Genomic DNA, 13,417 nt, shown 5'->3' on the forward strand with positions numbered 1-13,417 from the left:
GCCTGCGCGACGGGAGCGAGACTCCATCTCAAAAAAAAAAAAAAAAGAAACTCAAACGTGATCTAGAATAAACGCACCTACTGCCAACCGGATGTTGGGTCAAGTGAGAATGAAGACAATGTAGCCATAGTACTGAAGTTCAATTTACGCCAGTGGCGAGACATTGATTTAAACCAAGTAACTTGAACTCAGGTTTGCTCCCAATGTACTTGGAATTTAACTGCGCTGAGCTTTTACTTATTTATTTCAAGTACTCTATAGTAGTTCTGAGCCCCTGCCTCCCGTGTTGCTGGGACTAGAGGCACATGCCACTGCACCCGGATAATTTTTGTTTTCTTTGTATTGTTTTTGTTTCATTTTGTTTGATTTTTTTCAGTAGAAGCGGGTTTTTGCCATGTTGGCTGGGCTGGTCTCGATCTCCTGGCCTCAAATGATCCACCCGCCTTGGCCTCCCAAAGTGCTGGGGTTACAGGGGTGAGCCACCGCGCCTGGCCCTCCCCAGCAATTTGAAAATGAATTTGATCTTGCCCCACCGGTAAATATATATATATGTGTATATATAATATTTCAAAATTGTTGCCATTGCCTATGAGTAGCTAAGGGGCAGCCATCAGGGATAGTGTTGGGTGCTGCTGCAGTTTAAGGTTCGAGACTGCAGGGAACAGGCGTGCTCTGCAAAATAGCAGGGAGTGGGCATAGCTTGCTGCACTGGGAAAACGGTTCCCTTCCTCTTCCTCAATGGGCATTGAGACCGGGTGTCTTTGAAGTGGTTTGTGATTGGCAGGTGTGTGAACAACCAGGACCAATGATCCCAGAGCCTGGGGATAGGAGCGCGACTCTCCTGCCAAAGGGTCCACCACGATGGCTCCTATTGTTTTATTATTCAAGATTGAATAACTCAGCCTAGATGTGGGATGGGATGGATCCTAAGGCAATACTGATGCTTGTGGTGTGGGGTTTTCTTGAAGCAATCAAAGAGGCCTCAGGAATCAACAGCGAGGAAGGCCCAGAGCTGGCGCATACCTACCAGACCACCTTCTCGGACGGCCCTTGTCATTCTGGATTTCTTCATGGAACTATGAGAATTGCCATAATTAATGCGCGCTTTAGTTTTTGTATTCCTCCTTTAATTTTAATTACCATCGGGGACTTGACAGGAAGTGGATCCAAGTGCCGGCATCACACTCTGGGGCCTCCAGGGGGCGCTATGGCCCAACACACAGCGTGGCCAAGCGCGCCTCAGCCTAACTCACCACTTCCTATCTGTTTTATATGGTTTGCACCCGCTTAAGGCGGCGGAGGCGTGGGGGAGTTCTGCTGATGTAAAAAAACCCATTGTTTTATGACTAGACCTACAGAAAAAATGTCCAAACTCCTTAGCATGGCATGTTAGGCACCAGCATGACCCTCCCGGTGCTGGGTGCTAAAACCTCCACCTTGAAGGAAGTGCAGCAAACCCATTCATTCCGCTCTGCTAGTCCTTACACAAGCTGCTCCCGGGCCCCTCCTCACCTTCAGGCTCAGGCCCTTTTTCTGTGCTTGTCCCAGGACTTGCTCCGCTTCTGTAACAGCCCAGGTCACTCCAGAGTGACACTGAGCATTCATGAGTCTCCTGCCACCTGACTGTGAGCTCATAAGGGCGCCACCTGGGTTTCATTATCTGCTCACTCTCTAGCACTGGCCACTCACAAAAAAGCCCTTCTCGTGGACATGAGCACAATGAAAGGGTAGAATGAGACCCAAGGCTCTGGCCTAAGGGTTTGTGGTGAGCCCCTGCCAGAAAAGAGTGGCATTCTCTGCAGGCGTGCACCAAGCTTCCTCTGTCATCACCACCCCTGTAGCTCTCTGTGGCCACAGTTGCAGCACTTCGCCCCACCCCACCCACCAAATTCCTTTCTCATGGAGAAGATGCAGCAGTTGGAACGGGAAAATATACAAAGGAACTAAGATAAATAATGCATGGCCGGCACAGTGGCTCACACCTATAATCCCAGCACTTTGGGAGGCCAAGGCATGAGGATCACTTGAGGCCAAGAGTTCGAGACCAGCCTGGGCAACATAGCAAGACCTCTGTCTCAAAAAAAACATTATATTAGCCAGGCATGGTGGTGCACACCTGCAATCCCAGCTACTTGAGAGGCTAAGGAGGGAGGACTTGAGCCCAGGAGTTTGAGGATGCAGTGAGCTATTATCGCGCGACTGCACTCCAGCCTGGGTGACAGAGTGAGACCCTGACTCTAAAAAAAAAATAAATAAAAGGTTAAAAAATAAGATAACTAATGCAAAATAAAAGCACACAGAGGGTTCCAAGAAACAACAGACTTTCACCTGGATCTAAAGCAGAGACACTCACCTCCGACCCCCAAGTGCTGCCCCAGAACTGCTCATTGACCTTCCTCCCTTCATCACCCCTTGGTTCAGCAGCTCTAACCCAGGAGCACTTCTCTGGGGCTGCAGGCTCTGGGAAGCCTCAAACACCATCCTGGCTGGTTTTCTGTTCCATGTGGTTAGGATAGAACAGAAACCCACGCAAGTTGGGAGTCTGCCCCAGCTATGACTGAGCCTTAACTCAGTGCCACTTTCCTGGGCTGACTGATTCCACCTTCTGCGCAGGTTAATTCTGAGCATCTATCCCCCAATCTATCTTGGGGACAACCTTCCAGAATGAAAAGCACTCCAACCAAATCACTTCAACCATCACAAAAAGGAATGCTGCAAAGTGAGGGCATTCTGGCAGGAAGGGCCAGCCAGCATGAAGGCTGGAGCTGGGAGACAGGGAGCTGGGTTTGGGAAACGGTGTGATCTCCCATGCTGGATAAGCAAGAAACTCACACAGCAAGGGAGTGGAGGTAAGGCTGGCCGGCAAGAGAAATTGGATAGGGCATCAAAGGGCCTAGAATGTTCCCAAACTAAGGGCCTAAATGTCTATTTGAGAAGCCACAAAAGACATTTAAGTTTCTAAGCAGGCGATGGCCCAATCCAAGCAACACTTTTTAAAACTGTGGCAGGAGGATGGGGGTGTTTGGGGGTGAGCAGCTGGGGACGGGAGCTAAGGGAGGAGGCTGTGGGCAGAACTGGGAATTCCATATCTGCTCCAAGCCAGGGTGGAGTCCAGTGGAGGAAAAGTACGTTTTGCTGTTATATATTCTCTGTGGGCACTGGGGTAGGGAGGAAAGGGAAGGGAGACCCCTTAAGACCAAACAAACAGGTAGCTGCAGGACAGGGAGAGAAAAGTATTGGAGATGATTCCCAAACTCCAAGCCTGGTGGGCAGCAGGAGGAGGTGCCCAACACAGACACAGGGGAGTCAGGAAGAAGAGCTGGCTGGTGGAGAGTGAACCTGTGGAGACCAAGCCCCATCCCAGCCTAGGGACAGAGCCTCTTGGGATAGGGACCCTCTCCGGAGGCAGGTGCTCCTCTCCTCTCTGAGGGCCAAGCCCAGCCCTGTCCTCACCCACTGATGCTCAGGACTGACAGAAGTGAGAGTCCCATATGGGGACACCATTTCCTCAAAGATGTTCTCTGAGACTGTGGAGGAACGCGAATTCTGTGAGGGGAGAACAGAAGAAGAGCGCCAGGCACAGCAGCTTGAGGTGCTCAGAGGGCAGAGGAGAAAGACAGTGTGCTCTGGTCATCAGGGCGGTTTCCCAGGTGTGTGTAAATATATATACACCAGATATATATATTTCCCAGGTGTGTGTAAATACATACACACGCATATATATATGTATATATATATCTGGTCACCAGGGTGGTTTCCCATGTGTGTTTGGGGTTGAGGGGTGGGGTAGCCCACTGCTGCCAGGAGGTCCCAGGGCCTGAAGCCCAAGAGAGACCACGGAGTCTGAGAGCAGAAGCAGGAAGGCAGGGCTGGAAGGGAGCCAGCCCACAAGGGCCCCAGGAGTGGCTTGCTGGGGGCCAGTCAGGCATCCTTGGCAGAGCGTTCCTGTGAACGGTCTCAGACACAGGAGGGGCAGAAATTGAAGAAGGAGGCGAGGAGGAGGGAACAGTTCTTTTAAGAATGGGGAGATCTGAGCAGAGAAAAGAACATATTGAGACACAAACAGGAGATCGGTGGGGTAACCTCAGGAAAGGCAGAAGACAGGACTAAGCAAAAAGGTTCCACATCCATCTCCACAGTGGAAGACCGAGAGAAGAGAACAGGTGAAAAGACAGAAACGAGGAGGAGCATACGCCGCTGATGGTGCCAGCAGGGTTCTGCCAAGATTCCCTGAGTCCTCTCCACTGGGTAAGAGGAAGGGTGTCTGCTGGAAATGAGAGAGCCAGAGGTGGGTCTGAATGTTGGGGAGAGGAGTGGAGCAAGTGTGGAACAGCTCTGGGGGGCTTCTCACATGTAATGTGTGTACAGGTCTTGGGAAATCGCAGGTTCTGATTCAGCAGGTCCTGGCAGGGCCTAAGAGTCTGCATTCCTCACCAGCTCCCAGGTGATGTCAATGCTGCTGGTCCGGGGACCACACTGTGAGAAGCAAGATTTAGAGAGGCAGATCAGGAGATGGAGAAAGAGACTGGCTTAAGAATTGTCTTAAGGAGAGACCCATGTTTGATAATCCCACCTAGGGTAAAAGCTGAGACCTGAAGGAGTCCCGGTGGGAATGGCAGCCCCCTGTGGGTGATGGGGAGAGGCATAGAGAGAAGGGGTGGTAAAGAGACCAGGAAAGGATGCGAGAGGGCCTCTGTGATGGTAGGAGAACCAGCAGTGCCCCCAGGACGCCTCATCTGGGCCAATGTGCGACAGAACACTAACTCACACTTGGAGGCCCCCCAGAAGAGGATGGGAGTGAGTTGGAGCAGGAAGGTGTTATTGCAGGGGTGTCTGAGCGTGAACATGGCAGGCAGGGCAGGTGGCTCCCATGCTGTTCTGCAGGAAAGTGCTGGACTCAGTCTGGGCTTGCTCAAAGCCTGGCCAGGACAACGTGGGGAGAGGGGCAGAAATGTCTCTGCCCCACGGTCAAGGGCCAGGCGACTTCTGTGCCAGGAACTAATAAAAAAAAGGAATGGGATCTGAGACGGGACGCGGCTGGGGAGAAACAGGAGGTGAGCTGGGCTCTGAGCCTACCTGTCCAACTTGCAATCAGAAATCAGGAGGTTCCTGAAAGGCACAGATGGAAACTGAAAATGCTTTAGGCTTAGGTAACCCAGCATCAGGAATAGGGATGGTTGGATGCAGGGACCTCGCCCAGCTTGTCTGGGGCCGCAGCCTACGGCAGAGACGTTTCAGTCCTTAGCTGGGGTGAAAGTGAGGTCAGGGTCGCCGGGGAAATGCGGAAGTACAGTCACGCGGGAGAAAAACGTCAAGAGCGAAAGCTCGGAGGCGTCAAAATGAGCAGCAAGTCCAGGCACAAGGCGTCGGGCGCGGAGAGTACGGCGGGTGCCGGGGGAGGGAGATGAGGCCGCGAAGACGCCGGGGCTTCGTCCGGCGGCGACGGGGAGGCCGCGGAGGTTCCCGAGCGCAGCGGGGCGCGCACCTCCCGCTCGGGCCGGGCTCCCTCGCCGCGCGGCCCCAGATCCTCCCTGCGCGGGTTTCCGTGGCCCCAGCCGGGCTCTTCCGTTCCCTCCCGCGGCCGCGACCAGGCCGCAGCCCCCAGCCCAGGCGACCGACTCGCCAGGGTCCGCCCCGCCGCCGCGGCCCGGGCCCGGCCGCTCCTCCCCCGATGATGTCACGTCCCCGGCCGCCCCTCGGCCGGCCGCGCCGCCCCGCCCCCGCCTCCCCCGGGCCCCCGTCCCCTGGGCCCGCCCGCTCCCGACATCCCTCCTCCCGCCTGCGCTCCCTCCCTTCGGCTACCGCTCCCCCGGGAGCGGCGGCGGCGGCGGCGGCGGCGGGATGGCCCGGGCCCGAGGCCAGGCCCCGGGGAGCGGCGGGCGGCGGCGGCCGCGGCGGGGCGGCGCGGGAACCGGGCCCCGGGGGGAGTCGGCCGGGCTGCTGCTGCTGCTGCTCCAGGTGCTGCCGCCCGGGGCTACGGCAGGGCCGGGACGCCGGGGCACGCGGGGCGCTGGCGGCGGCGGCGTCTGCTGGCCCGGCGCGGCCCCAGCCTTTCCCCGGGACGCGCGGCTGCTGCTGCTCCTGCCGCCGCTGCCGCCACTGTCGCCGCCGCCGCCGAGCTCCGCGCCCGCAGCCTCCGCCTCCCGGATGGTAATCAGCGCCCCGCGCTGGCGCCGCGGGCGGGCGGGAGGTGGGGGCGCCGAGGGGGAAAGGGCGGGCAGCCCCGCGCCCCCGCCTTGCCCGAGGCAGCTCCCGGGGCGCTCGGGCCCCCCCCTCCGACGACCGCGGCCCCGGGCAGCCGCCAGAGCGCGCCTCTGGGGCGCCTCCGCGCGGACCGGGTGCGGGCTCCGCTCCCCGCCCTCCCCGCCCCGCTCGCAGTCTGCCCGCCAGCGCTCAGGCCGCGGGGGAATCCCTCCATCTCCCCGCCCAGCGCCCCAGGAGGGGAGGGGACAGCGCCGGCGCCCGCGGACCCGCTTTCTCCGAGGGAGCGCCCAAGAGGCGAGCGCGCACTGAGCCACCCGGACTCGGCGCTGCGCTGCTGGAGGCGCCTGGTGCCGTCGGGTCGGGCTGAGCTAGACGCCCGCAGCCTCAGCGGGACCGGATCCGGGGCGGCGGGGGCGCTCACTCACCGCGCGCCCTCATGTTCCCTGCGCAGGACGCTCTGCCCCGCAGCGGGCTGAACCTGAAGGAGGAGCCGCTGCTGCCCGCCGGCCTGGGCTCAGTGCGCTCCTGGATGCAGGGCGCGGGCATCCTGGACGCCAGCACCGCGGCGCAGAGGTAAGCGCTCGACCGGACCCGGTGCGCTCGTGTTGGACGGCTCCGCGCCGCCTCAGCTCAGCTTGCTGGAGCTGCTGGAGCCAGGGGCGGAAGGAGCCCTAACTCTGGACGGTCCCGGCGAGCTCCCCCGCCCACCCCGTCCGGAGTGCCTGTGCTGCCTCCTGAGGTTGTGGGGCGGGCTGGGGCGGGGCTTCTGCCTCCACTCCGGGCTGCCCCGGTAGATTTCTGACGGCCGCTCGCGGGTGCGGCGGTGAACGCCACCCCAGCCGGGCTGTCTATGGCTCTGAGAGAAGAGGCAGAGCTCCGAGCCATGACCCACAGCCACCGGCCGTCTAGGAACGTCCAGCCCCTCCTTCCTGGGCAGTCCCAGTGACTCTCCTTGTCCAATTCCGCAGCTCTCTGTCAGGAAAGGCACGAAACCCAGCCCCCTTTTTCCTTTCCCACGCCCCTCAGAGTTGGAGGATGGGGGTGTGCAGAGCCAGAGAAGCGGCTGGGGGCTGGACAGTGGCGAAGAGATGAGGTGGGCAGTCGGCCTGGCTGGACTGATTGGCCTGGGAACTGGGCAGGGCCCCTGCCTTTCCCTCGGGTGTTTTTCTGGTAGGTCCTTTGGAAGGCAGAGAGTCCCTGGGAACCCAGCACCCGCGCCGGTCTCTTCTGACTCCTTTGCAGGGGTCTGGGAATCTCAGTAGGGGATTGACTCCAGGATTTAAAAGCGAACTTTAAAAGTTTATTGACCTGCCCCTAAAGCCCCTGCACCCCCTGGCTTTTTGCACCTTCAGCTGTGACCATGGAGGGAGGCATTTAGGTATCCTATGGGGAGTCACTGTGGTTAGAATTAGGGAGGTGCCAGCTCTGCTGACAGCTGGGACAGGGTGGGCACTGGGCTTCCCAGAAGTCTGAGCTGTTGCAGCAGCCCGAAGGGATTCTGAATGGGGGGCTTAATGCAGACCGGGCCTGACCCAGGAGCCCACATTCACACTCCGCAGGACGCCTCAACCTCACCGTGTAACAGACACACACCGCGCTTCATGCGCAAACTGAAGCCGTTTCTGCACGCCGGTCCTTTCCTGGCTGTCGGGAGGGAACGCTGGGGGGCTCTGGAGCTGATCTCTTACGGAAGAGAAAGGGTCTTGTGGATGAATTAATTTCCAAAACTTTTACAAGGGATATAGCTATATTCTAGAAAAATTGGAAAATAAAAAATTTAGTCCCTCCTCTGTAATACAACTACTGTCAACATTTGAGTGTATTTCCTTCCTATTTTTCTTCCCATTAACTTGTGTTTTCCTGTGCTATGCTTACAATTCCACCTCCTGCCTATTCTTCTGTTGGTTCTGGCTTTTTTTTTTTTCAACTTGAGAAGGTTAGTTTCTTAACATGGCCCCCTCTTTGTCCCCACCACCTGCTGTGTGGCGAGAGCTCTTTGTAAGAGTGGGTGAGGAGGGCTGATGGGGGCCTCTGGGAGTTAAGGTTCCATTTCTCTGCAACCTTTCCCTCTGTGCCTACCCAGAGGCAGGTCTGATGAAGGGGAAGCAGACGTGAAGGAGGCAGTGCCCTTGGAGACTGCGTGGGGTTCAAGAAGTGTGGGGATAAGGCTTCCCCCAGAGCATGGGCCACAGCAGTGGTGTCTGCGCATAGTGGGGTTGAGTGGGCTTGGGGTGTCCAGTCTGAGTCCCCACATTGTGAGGGCCACATTGCTGGGATGCAGAGGGCTTCCGCAATGTGAACAGGGGCTTTCTTCAGGCTCGGTCTGCTAATCCCCAAGTTTGGAGACTTCTCTGTCTCAGGACATAGACTAGGAGCCCCCACTCGCTTTGTTGTTCAGCTGACTTTCCTCCCTGTCCCAGAGGGAGCTGCTTCATCCTTCCTCCCCACTCTTCCCCGTGTTGTCTGTCATCACTACAGTTGTATCTTGTTCCTCAGTCAGTCCTCTGCGCGGGTCTTCTCATCCCAAAACAGCAACAATGAAAATTCCTCCCCCTGGCCCTGCCTCCGCCTTCATCGCGGCCTGGTTTCTCTCTCTCTCATCTCTGAGAAACTTTCACGGAAGTGCTCTCCCAAAAGACTCCCCGGGATCCGAGAGTTGGCTTTGACACCTTCCTCAGCCTCACCCCACAGTTGCCTGATTGTCAAGGCTTAGGAATGTTCTTTTCCGTGTCCTAGTCCCAATCTCAGTGCCCTCAGCCACCACTTTTAGCAATGAAACCCCCTGGCCCTCCACCCGCTTCCTCCCTGGCTTGAAGGTTAACTGCACCCTGGTTACCACCTCAGCCTCCTGGCCCAGTGCCTAGCCCCAGCCATTCACCACTCCCCTAAAACCATCTTCCCTGCATTAGGGACCAAAGCAGTATTTCCAAAGTACTTTTTTATGATCATGTCTCTCTCCGATTACAAATAAAGGGATCAGGCTGGGCATGGTGGCTCACGCCTGTAATTCCAGCACTTTGGGAGGCCAAGGTGGGCGTTTCACTTGAGGCCAGGAGTTCGAGACCAGCCTAGCCAACATGGTGAAACCCTATCTCTACTAATAATACAAAAATTAGCCGGGCGTGGTGAAGCATGCTTGTAGTCCCAGCTACTTGGGAGGCTGAGGTGGGAGGATTGCTTGAGCCTGGGAGGCAGAGGCTTCGGTGAGCCAAGATCACACCACTGTACTCCAGCCTGGGCGGCAGAGTGAAACTGTGCCTCAAAAATAAATAAGTAAATAAATAAAATAAAATAAAGTGACCAACCCCCAAGCCCCACTGCTTCCTCATGGATATCTCCAACATTCAAGGCCTATCATGGTCTGACTCCAGCCTTCCTCCCCAGCCTCCTCTGCATGATGCTTGGCAGGCAGTGGATACTTGGAGAATTAGCTGCACCTCCAGTAAGTGCTATGGTCTATTGAAACAGTCCCTCTGCCCTCAGCACCCGCACATCCCCTGGATTAAGTCTCACCAGCCTCAGGACTCCCTCTTACACCCACCGACCCCAGCAACTGCTCTTTCTGTGTCCTCCCACCCTGCCCAGGGGAGTGGCTTCAGTGCTGCCTACGAATGCTTACCATAGGCCAGCATCTGCTGTCCTCTGCCTGTCCCGGTCCTCCCTGCCCTGCCAGCTGGGGCCTTCCCCTAAGGCAAGGGTAGTGGCCCGTTCATCCTTGTGTCCACAGCACCCAGGGCAGGCTCAGGCAGTCCATGGGGGATGGGGGTGATGACTGTCTGCCGGAGGAAGCAGTAATGTTTCTCAGAGGCTCCCAAGTCCCCTTATGTTGGTTCCCCTCTTGACTTTGGAAGACTCCAGGTTCTTCCTGACCCAGGAATCAGCTACTGGAGCAGCTTCTCCTGCCCAGTTCTACAGCTTGACTTTTACAACAATGCCAAGATTTTACAGAAGGTGGGTGGGGAGGAAAAGGCCCAGAAGGCCTGCTAAGATCAGCGAGGGAGGTTCTGCCAACAGGAAGGAAAGTTCTGAGCAAAAGAGGGGTAGGGAGGGCCAGGTGCGATGGCTCACGCCTGTAATCCCAGCACTTTGGGAGGCTGAGTCGGGCAGATCACGAGGTCAGGAGATCGAGACCATCCTGGCTAACACAGTGAAACCCCATCTCTACTAAAAATACAAAAAAATTAGCCGGGCGTGGTGGCGGGCACCTGTAGTCCCAGCTACTCAGGAGGCTGAGGCAGGAGAATGGCGTGAACCCGGGAGGCAGAGCTTGCAGTGAGCCGAGATCGCGCCACTGCACTCCAGCCTGGGCAACAGAGCGAGACTCTGTCTCAAAAAAAAAAAGAAAGAAAGAAAAAAAAAGGGGGTAGGGAGAGCAGAGGGGCTGCATACCCTTAAACTGGAGGCAATGGGGATGGGAACGCTGGTGGAGAGGGCTGCCCTCTCCCTACCAATGTCTTCCTACCAGGGAAGTCTGCACAAGGACCCCTGCCCCTGCCCTGAGCCGACAGGACTTTATCTCTGAGATCCATTTGCCCAGACCCAGCCCATCTTCCCCTGACTCCCCTGAAGACTCAAGTCCTCCTGCTGGCACACTCAGCACAGAAGTAGCTCTCTTCTCCTTCTGATGTGCTTCCCAGTCTGGGGAGACCTCTGGAAGGCCCAGGCCAGCCCTCCCGCTGGAGCTGGTCCCTGCACACTAGCAGGGCCCCGGAGAGGGAGGCCAGCTGGGGCTGCCTTTCCTGTAAGCAGCTGCAGGCTAGCATCCCTGCTAGGAAATGCTTTTGTTTGCTTTAATAATTCATAGCTGATTCTCAGCCTGGGACCTGGCAGGCAGGCCTGTGGGTGGGTGGCGAGAGGGTGGGCAGAGAGCAGTGGAGTGGGGAGTCTTTAGGTAGAATTGAGGGCCAAAAGAAGAGGGGGAGAGCAGGCCTGTGAGATCCTTCCCCCTCCCTTTCCCCTGCCCTCAGGGACTTTGGTCACTGTGCCAATTTCCTGGGGCAGGTGAGCAGGGCAGCTGCTGGGGCAGTGGGAAGAGGGGATAGGGACCCTCCCCAGACCCAAACCTCATCTCCAGCAGGACCAACTGGACACAGGCTCTGGGCAGCTGTCTGCAGCCACCAGGTCCTCCCTGTGCAAGCATTGTTGAGGTGGGTGTGCCCCACTGGGCTACTGCTTTTATCTTTCCCAGTCTGCACCATGGCCAGGGGCTGGCATGTCAGGGGCTGGGCAGGGCCAGGCCAATAGATCTTGTCTGGGGCAGGAAGGCCAGGCCCAGCTTGATCATCATCAGCAGTCCCGGGGTCCAGAGGGTGCCTGCAGGGGAGAGCAGGGGCCAATGGGATGCTTGGAGGAAGGGGGGATGTAGAGGAAAGGGACTGGTGGAGCCCTGTCAGGATGGGGCTAAGAAGAGCTGGACTTAGCAGAGAGAGACTTTGGGGAAATCTGCGAAAAGGGATGAGATGCAGGAGTTTTTGCTCCTTCCACTTCCTGGGGTGATGGGTGTCAACAAAGAGCCTCCCCCAATTACTGATGAAAGTAGGGCTTGTCCCCTATAGCCCTAGCATCCCAGACTCAAAGACAAATTAGGACCAGGGCAAGGCACGGCTCAAAACCTTGAGTTATCAAGGCAGCCAAGAGTTAGGATTTGGTGGGGAGAAGGGAAGGCAAGACGCCTGGGGGTGCCTCTGAGAGGAGGCCGAGGATCCAGCCTTGGTCACTTGTCCTCTGTGGGATTTGAGCTGGCTGTGGTTAAATTGCTTACTATAACAAGCATGTAGTCAAGGATGTGAAGAGCCGTGAGTGGCCTTGGGAAGAGAGAACAGAGACTGTGAGGGGGGCTTTGTACCAGACAGTTATGCTGTGGCAGGGGAGAGCAGCTGCCGCGAAAAGGGCCCTGGAGTGTCCTGCTCAGCCTTGCAAAGGAGCATCTCCCGGGACCTGCTGGGCAGCCCCAGCAGTAGCAGTCAGACACCTCTGCAGCTTCTGGCATCTCCCCACAGGCATCTGCATACACTCTGGAGCACAGTCCACCTGAATGACCTAGTCTGTGAAGGTCAGGTTGCCCTTGGTGTTGGCTTGAACCTGGATTCCTAACAGTGCTCAGGAAGTCCATGCACACCCATGCTCACTACAAAGCATGTTGACTCTGACCAAAGTGCATCTGTGCAACGTAAATCTTTTTTGGTGTCTCAAACAGTCTCATTTAATTTTCGGTCTATTTAAGAATGAAAGATGGAAAGGAGGTGAGTGGGGCACAATGGAAATACGGAAGTGAGCATATTCTCTTCCCAAATCTGGGTTCTTTAGTACGGGGGCAAATGTCCCACTGCCTCAGGACACTCTGGAGTTGAGAAGAAAGTGTTTTGAACATTGTGCTTTAAACAATCTTTTTAAGAAAGCGAGGAAATGTATAATTCATTTTGCAGTCTTGCAGAAGTGGTTAATGTGGCTGATTTTGTCACTCAGCTGCATTTCTCTGGAAAAGGTGTTTATGTGGCATGGTTTGTTCACTAATGATGCTAAGTGAATAAGCTGTTTCTGAATTATGGGTGCCAGCAGTACATGTGCCAGGTGAGGCAGTTCTTACTTATATTTGTCATAAACTGATACCTGCCAAGCTGCACTCAGGCCCTTGGGGCTGTAGCTTTGCTGGCATCCATCGTACCCCAGGCCTCTGAATGGCTGGCAGTTGGTACCCACCCACATCCCCTCAGGACCATTGGTCAAGGCTCTGCCTCCCCTGCTGTTAGCTGCTTCCCTTTGCTTGAGGACTTGCTCAGGCTGCCAGAGCCTGATCTGCTCAGCCCAGAAGTACCTGAGAAGTAACAGTCGTAGAAGCCCTCCACCAGTGACTGACTGGAGTTGGTGGATAAATACCCCAGCTCCCTCACCCATCCCTCTGGTGGGATAATGCTGAGGCACACATTCCATGCTGTTTCCAGAGTTCCCCATGGGATGGAGCTCCAGGTGCCTACAGTGGAGACTTGAAAATGCACCCTCTATAGGCTGCTTTCTCATCTTTGTCTCACCCCCAACCCCCAGTGTTTCCGAATCACTGCCCAGATAACACTGTTGGTATTTGAATCCTTGTCCCCAGGTCTGCTTCTAGGGGAACCCAAATAAAATACTTGCCTCTCCAGGCTTCAGAGGCTCCATTCCCCCTTCTCTCCCCCTTTCTTTCTTTTAAATTAAGGATACGTATCAAAAGACATGC

The 13,417-nt window shown here is 56.4% G+C and overlaps 2 protein-coding genes across 8 annotated transcripts in view; one reads left to right on the forward strand and one right to left on the reverse strand.

Annotated features, from left to right (window-relative positions):
- The window catches only part of IDH3B (isocitrate dehydrogenase (NAD(+)) 3 non-catalytic subunit beta), a 30,022-nt gene extending 28,432 nt beyond the window's left edge, over positions 1 to 1,590 (reverse strand). For 2 of the 4 annotated variants that reach the window (XM_054674382.2, XM_024352098.2), the window contains exon 1: positions 1,513 to 1,587. The gene's annotated coding sequence lies outside the window, so the exon portion shown is untranslated. Of the gene's footprint in view, positions 1 to 1,512 lie in introns of all 4 variants that reach the window. The other 2 variants (XM_063803246.1, XM_024352097.2) reach the window with 2 other exon arrangements.
- A 4,201-nt stretch (positions 1,591 to 5,791) lies between these two features.
- EBF4 (EBF family member 4) overlaps positions 5,792 to 13,417 on the forward strand; it is a 67,418-nt gene continuing 59,792 nt past the window's right edge. The window contains exons 1-2 of one of the 4 annotated variants that reach the window (XM_054674381.2): positions 5,792 to 6,150; positions 6,656 to 6,777. In XM_054674381.2, coding sequence (XP_054530356.1) covers positions 5,842 to 6,150; positions 6,656 to 6,777 — 431 coding nt within the window. In that variant the 5' untranslated portion in view covers positions 5,792 to 5,841. Of the gene's footprint in view, positions 6,151 to 6,215; positions 6,778 to 13,417 lie in introns of those variants that run through there. The other 3 variants (XM_016937330.4, XM_063803171.1, XM_024352032.3) reach the window with 3 other exon arrangements.

The sequence above is a fragment of the Pan troglodytes genome, chromosome 21, assembly GCF_028858775.2.
Source record: "Pan troglodytes isolate AG18354 chromosome 21, NHGRI_mPanTro3-v2.0_pri, whole genome shotgun sequence".
Taxonomy (NCBI): Eukaryota; Metazoa; Chordata; class Mammalia; order Primates; family Hominidae; genus Pan; species Pan troglodytes.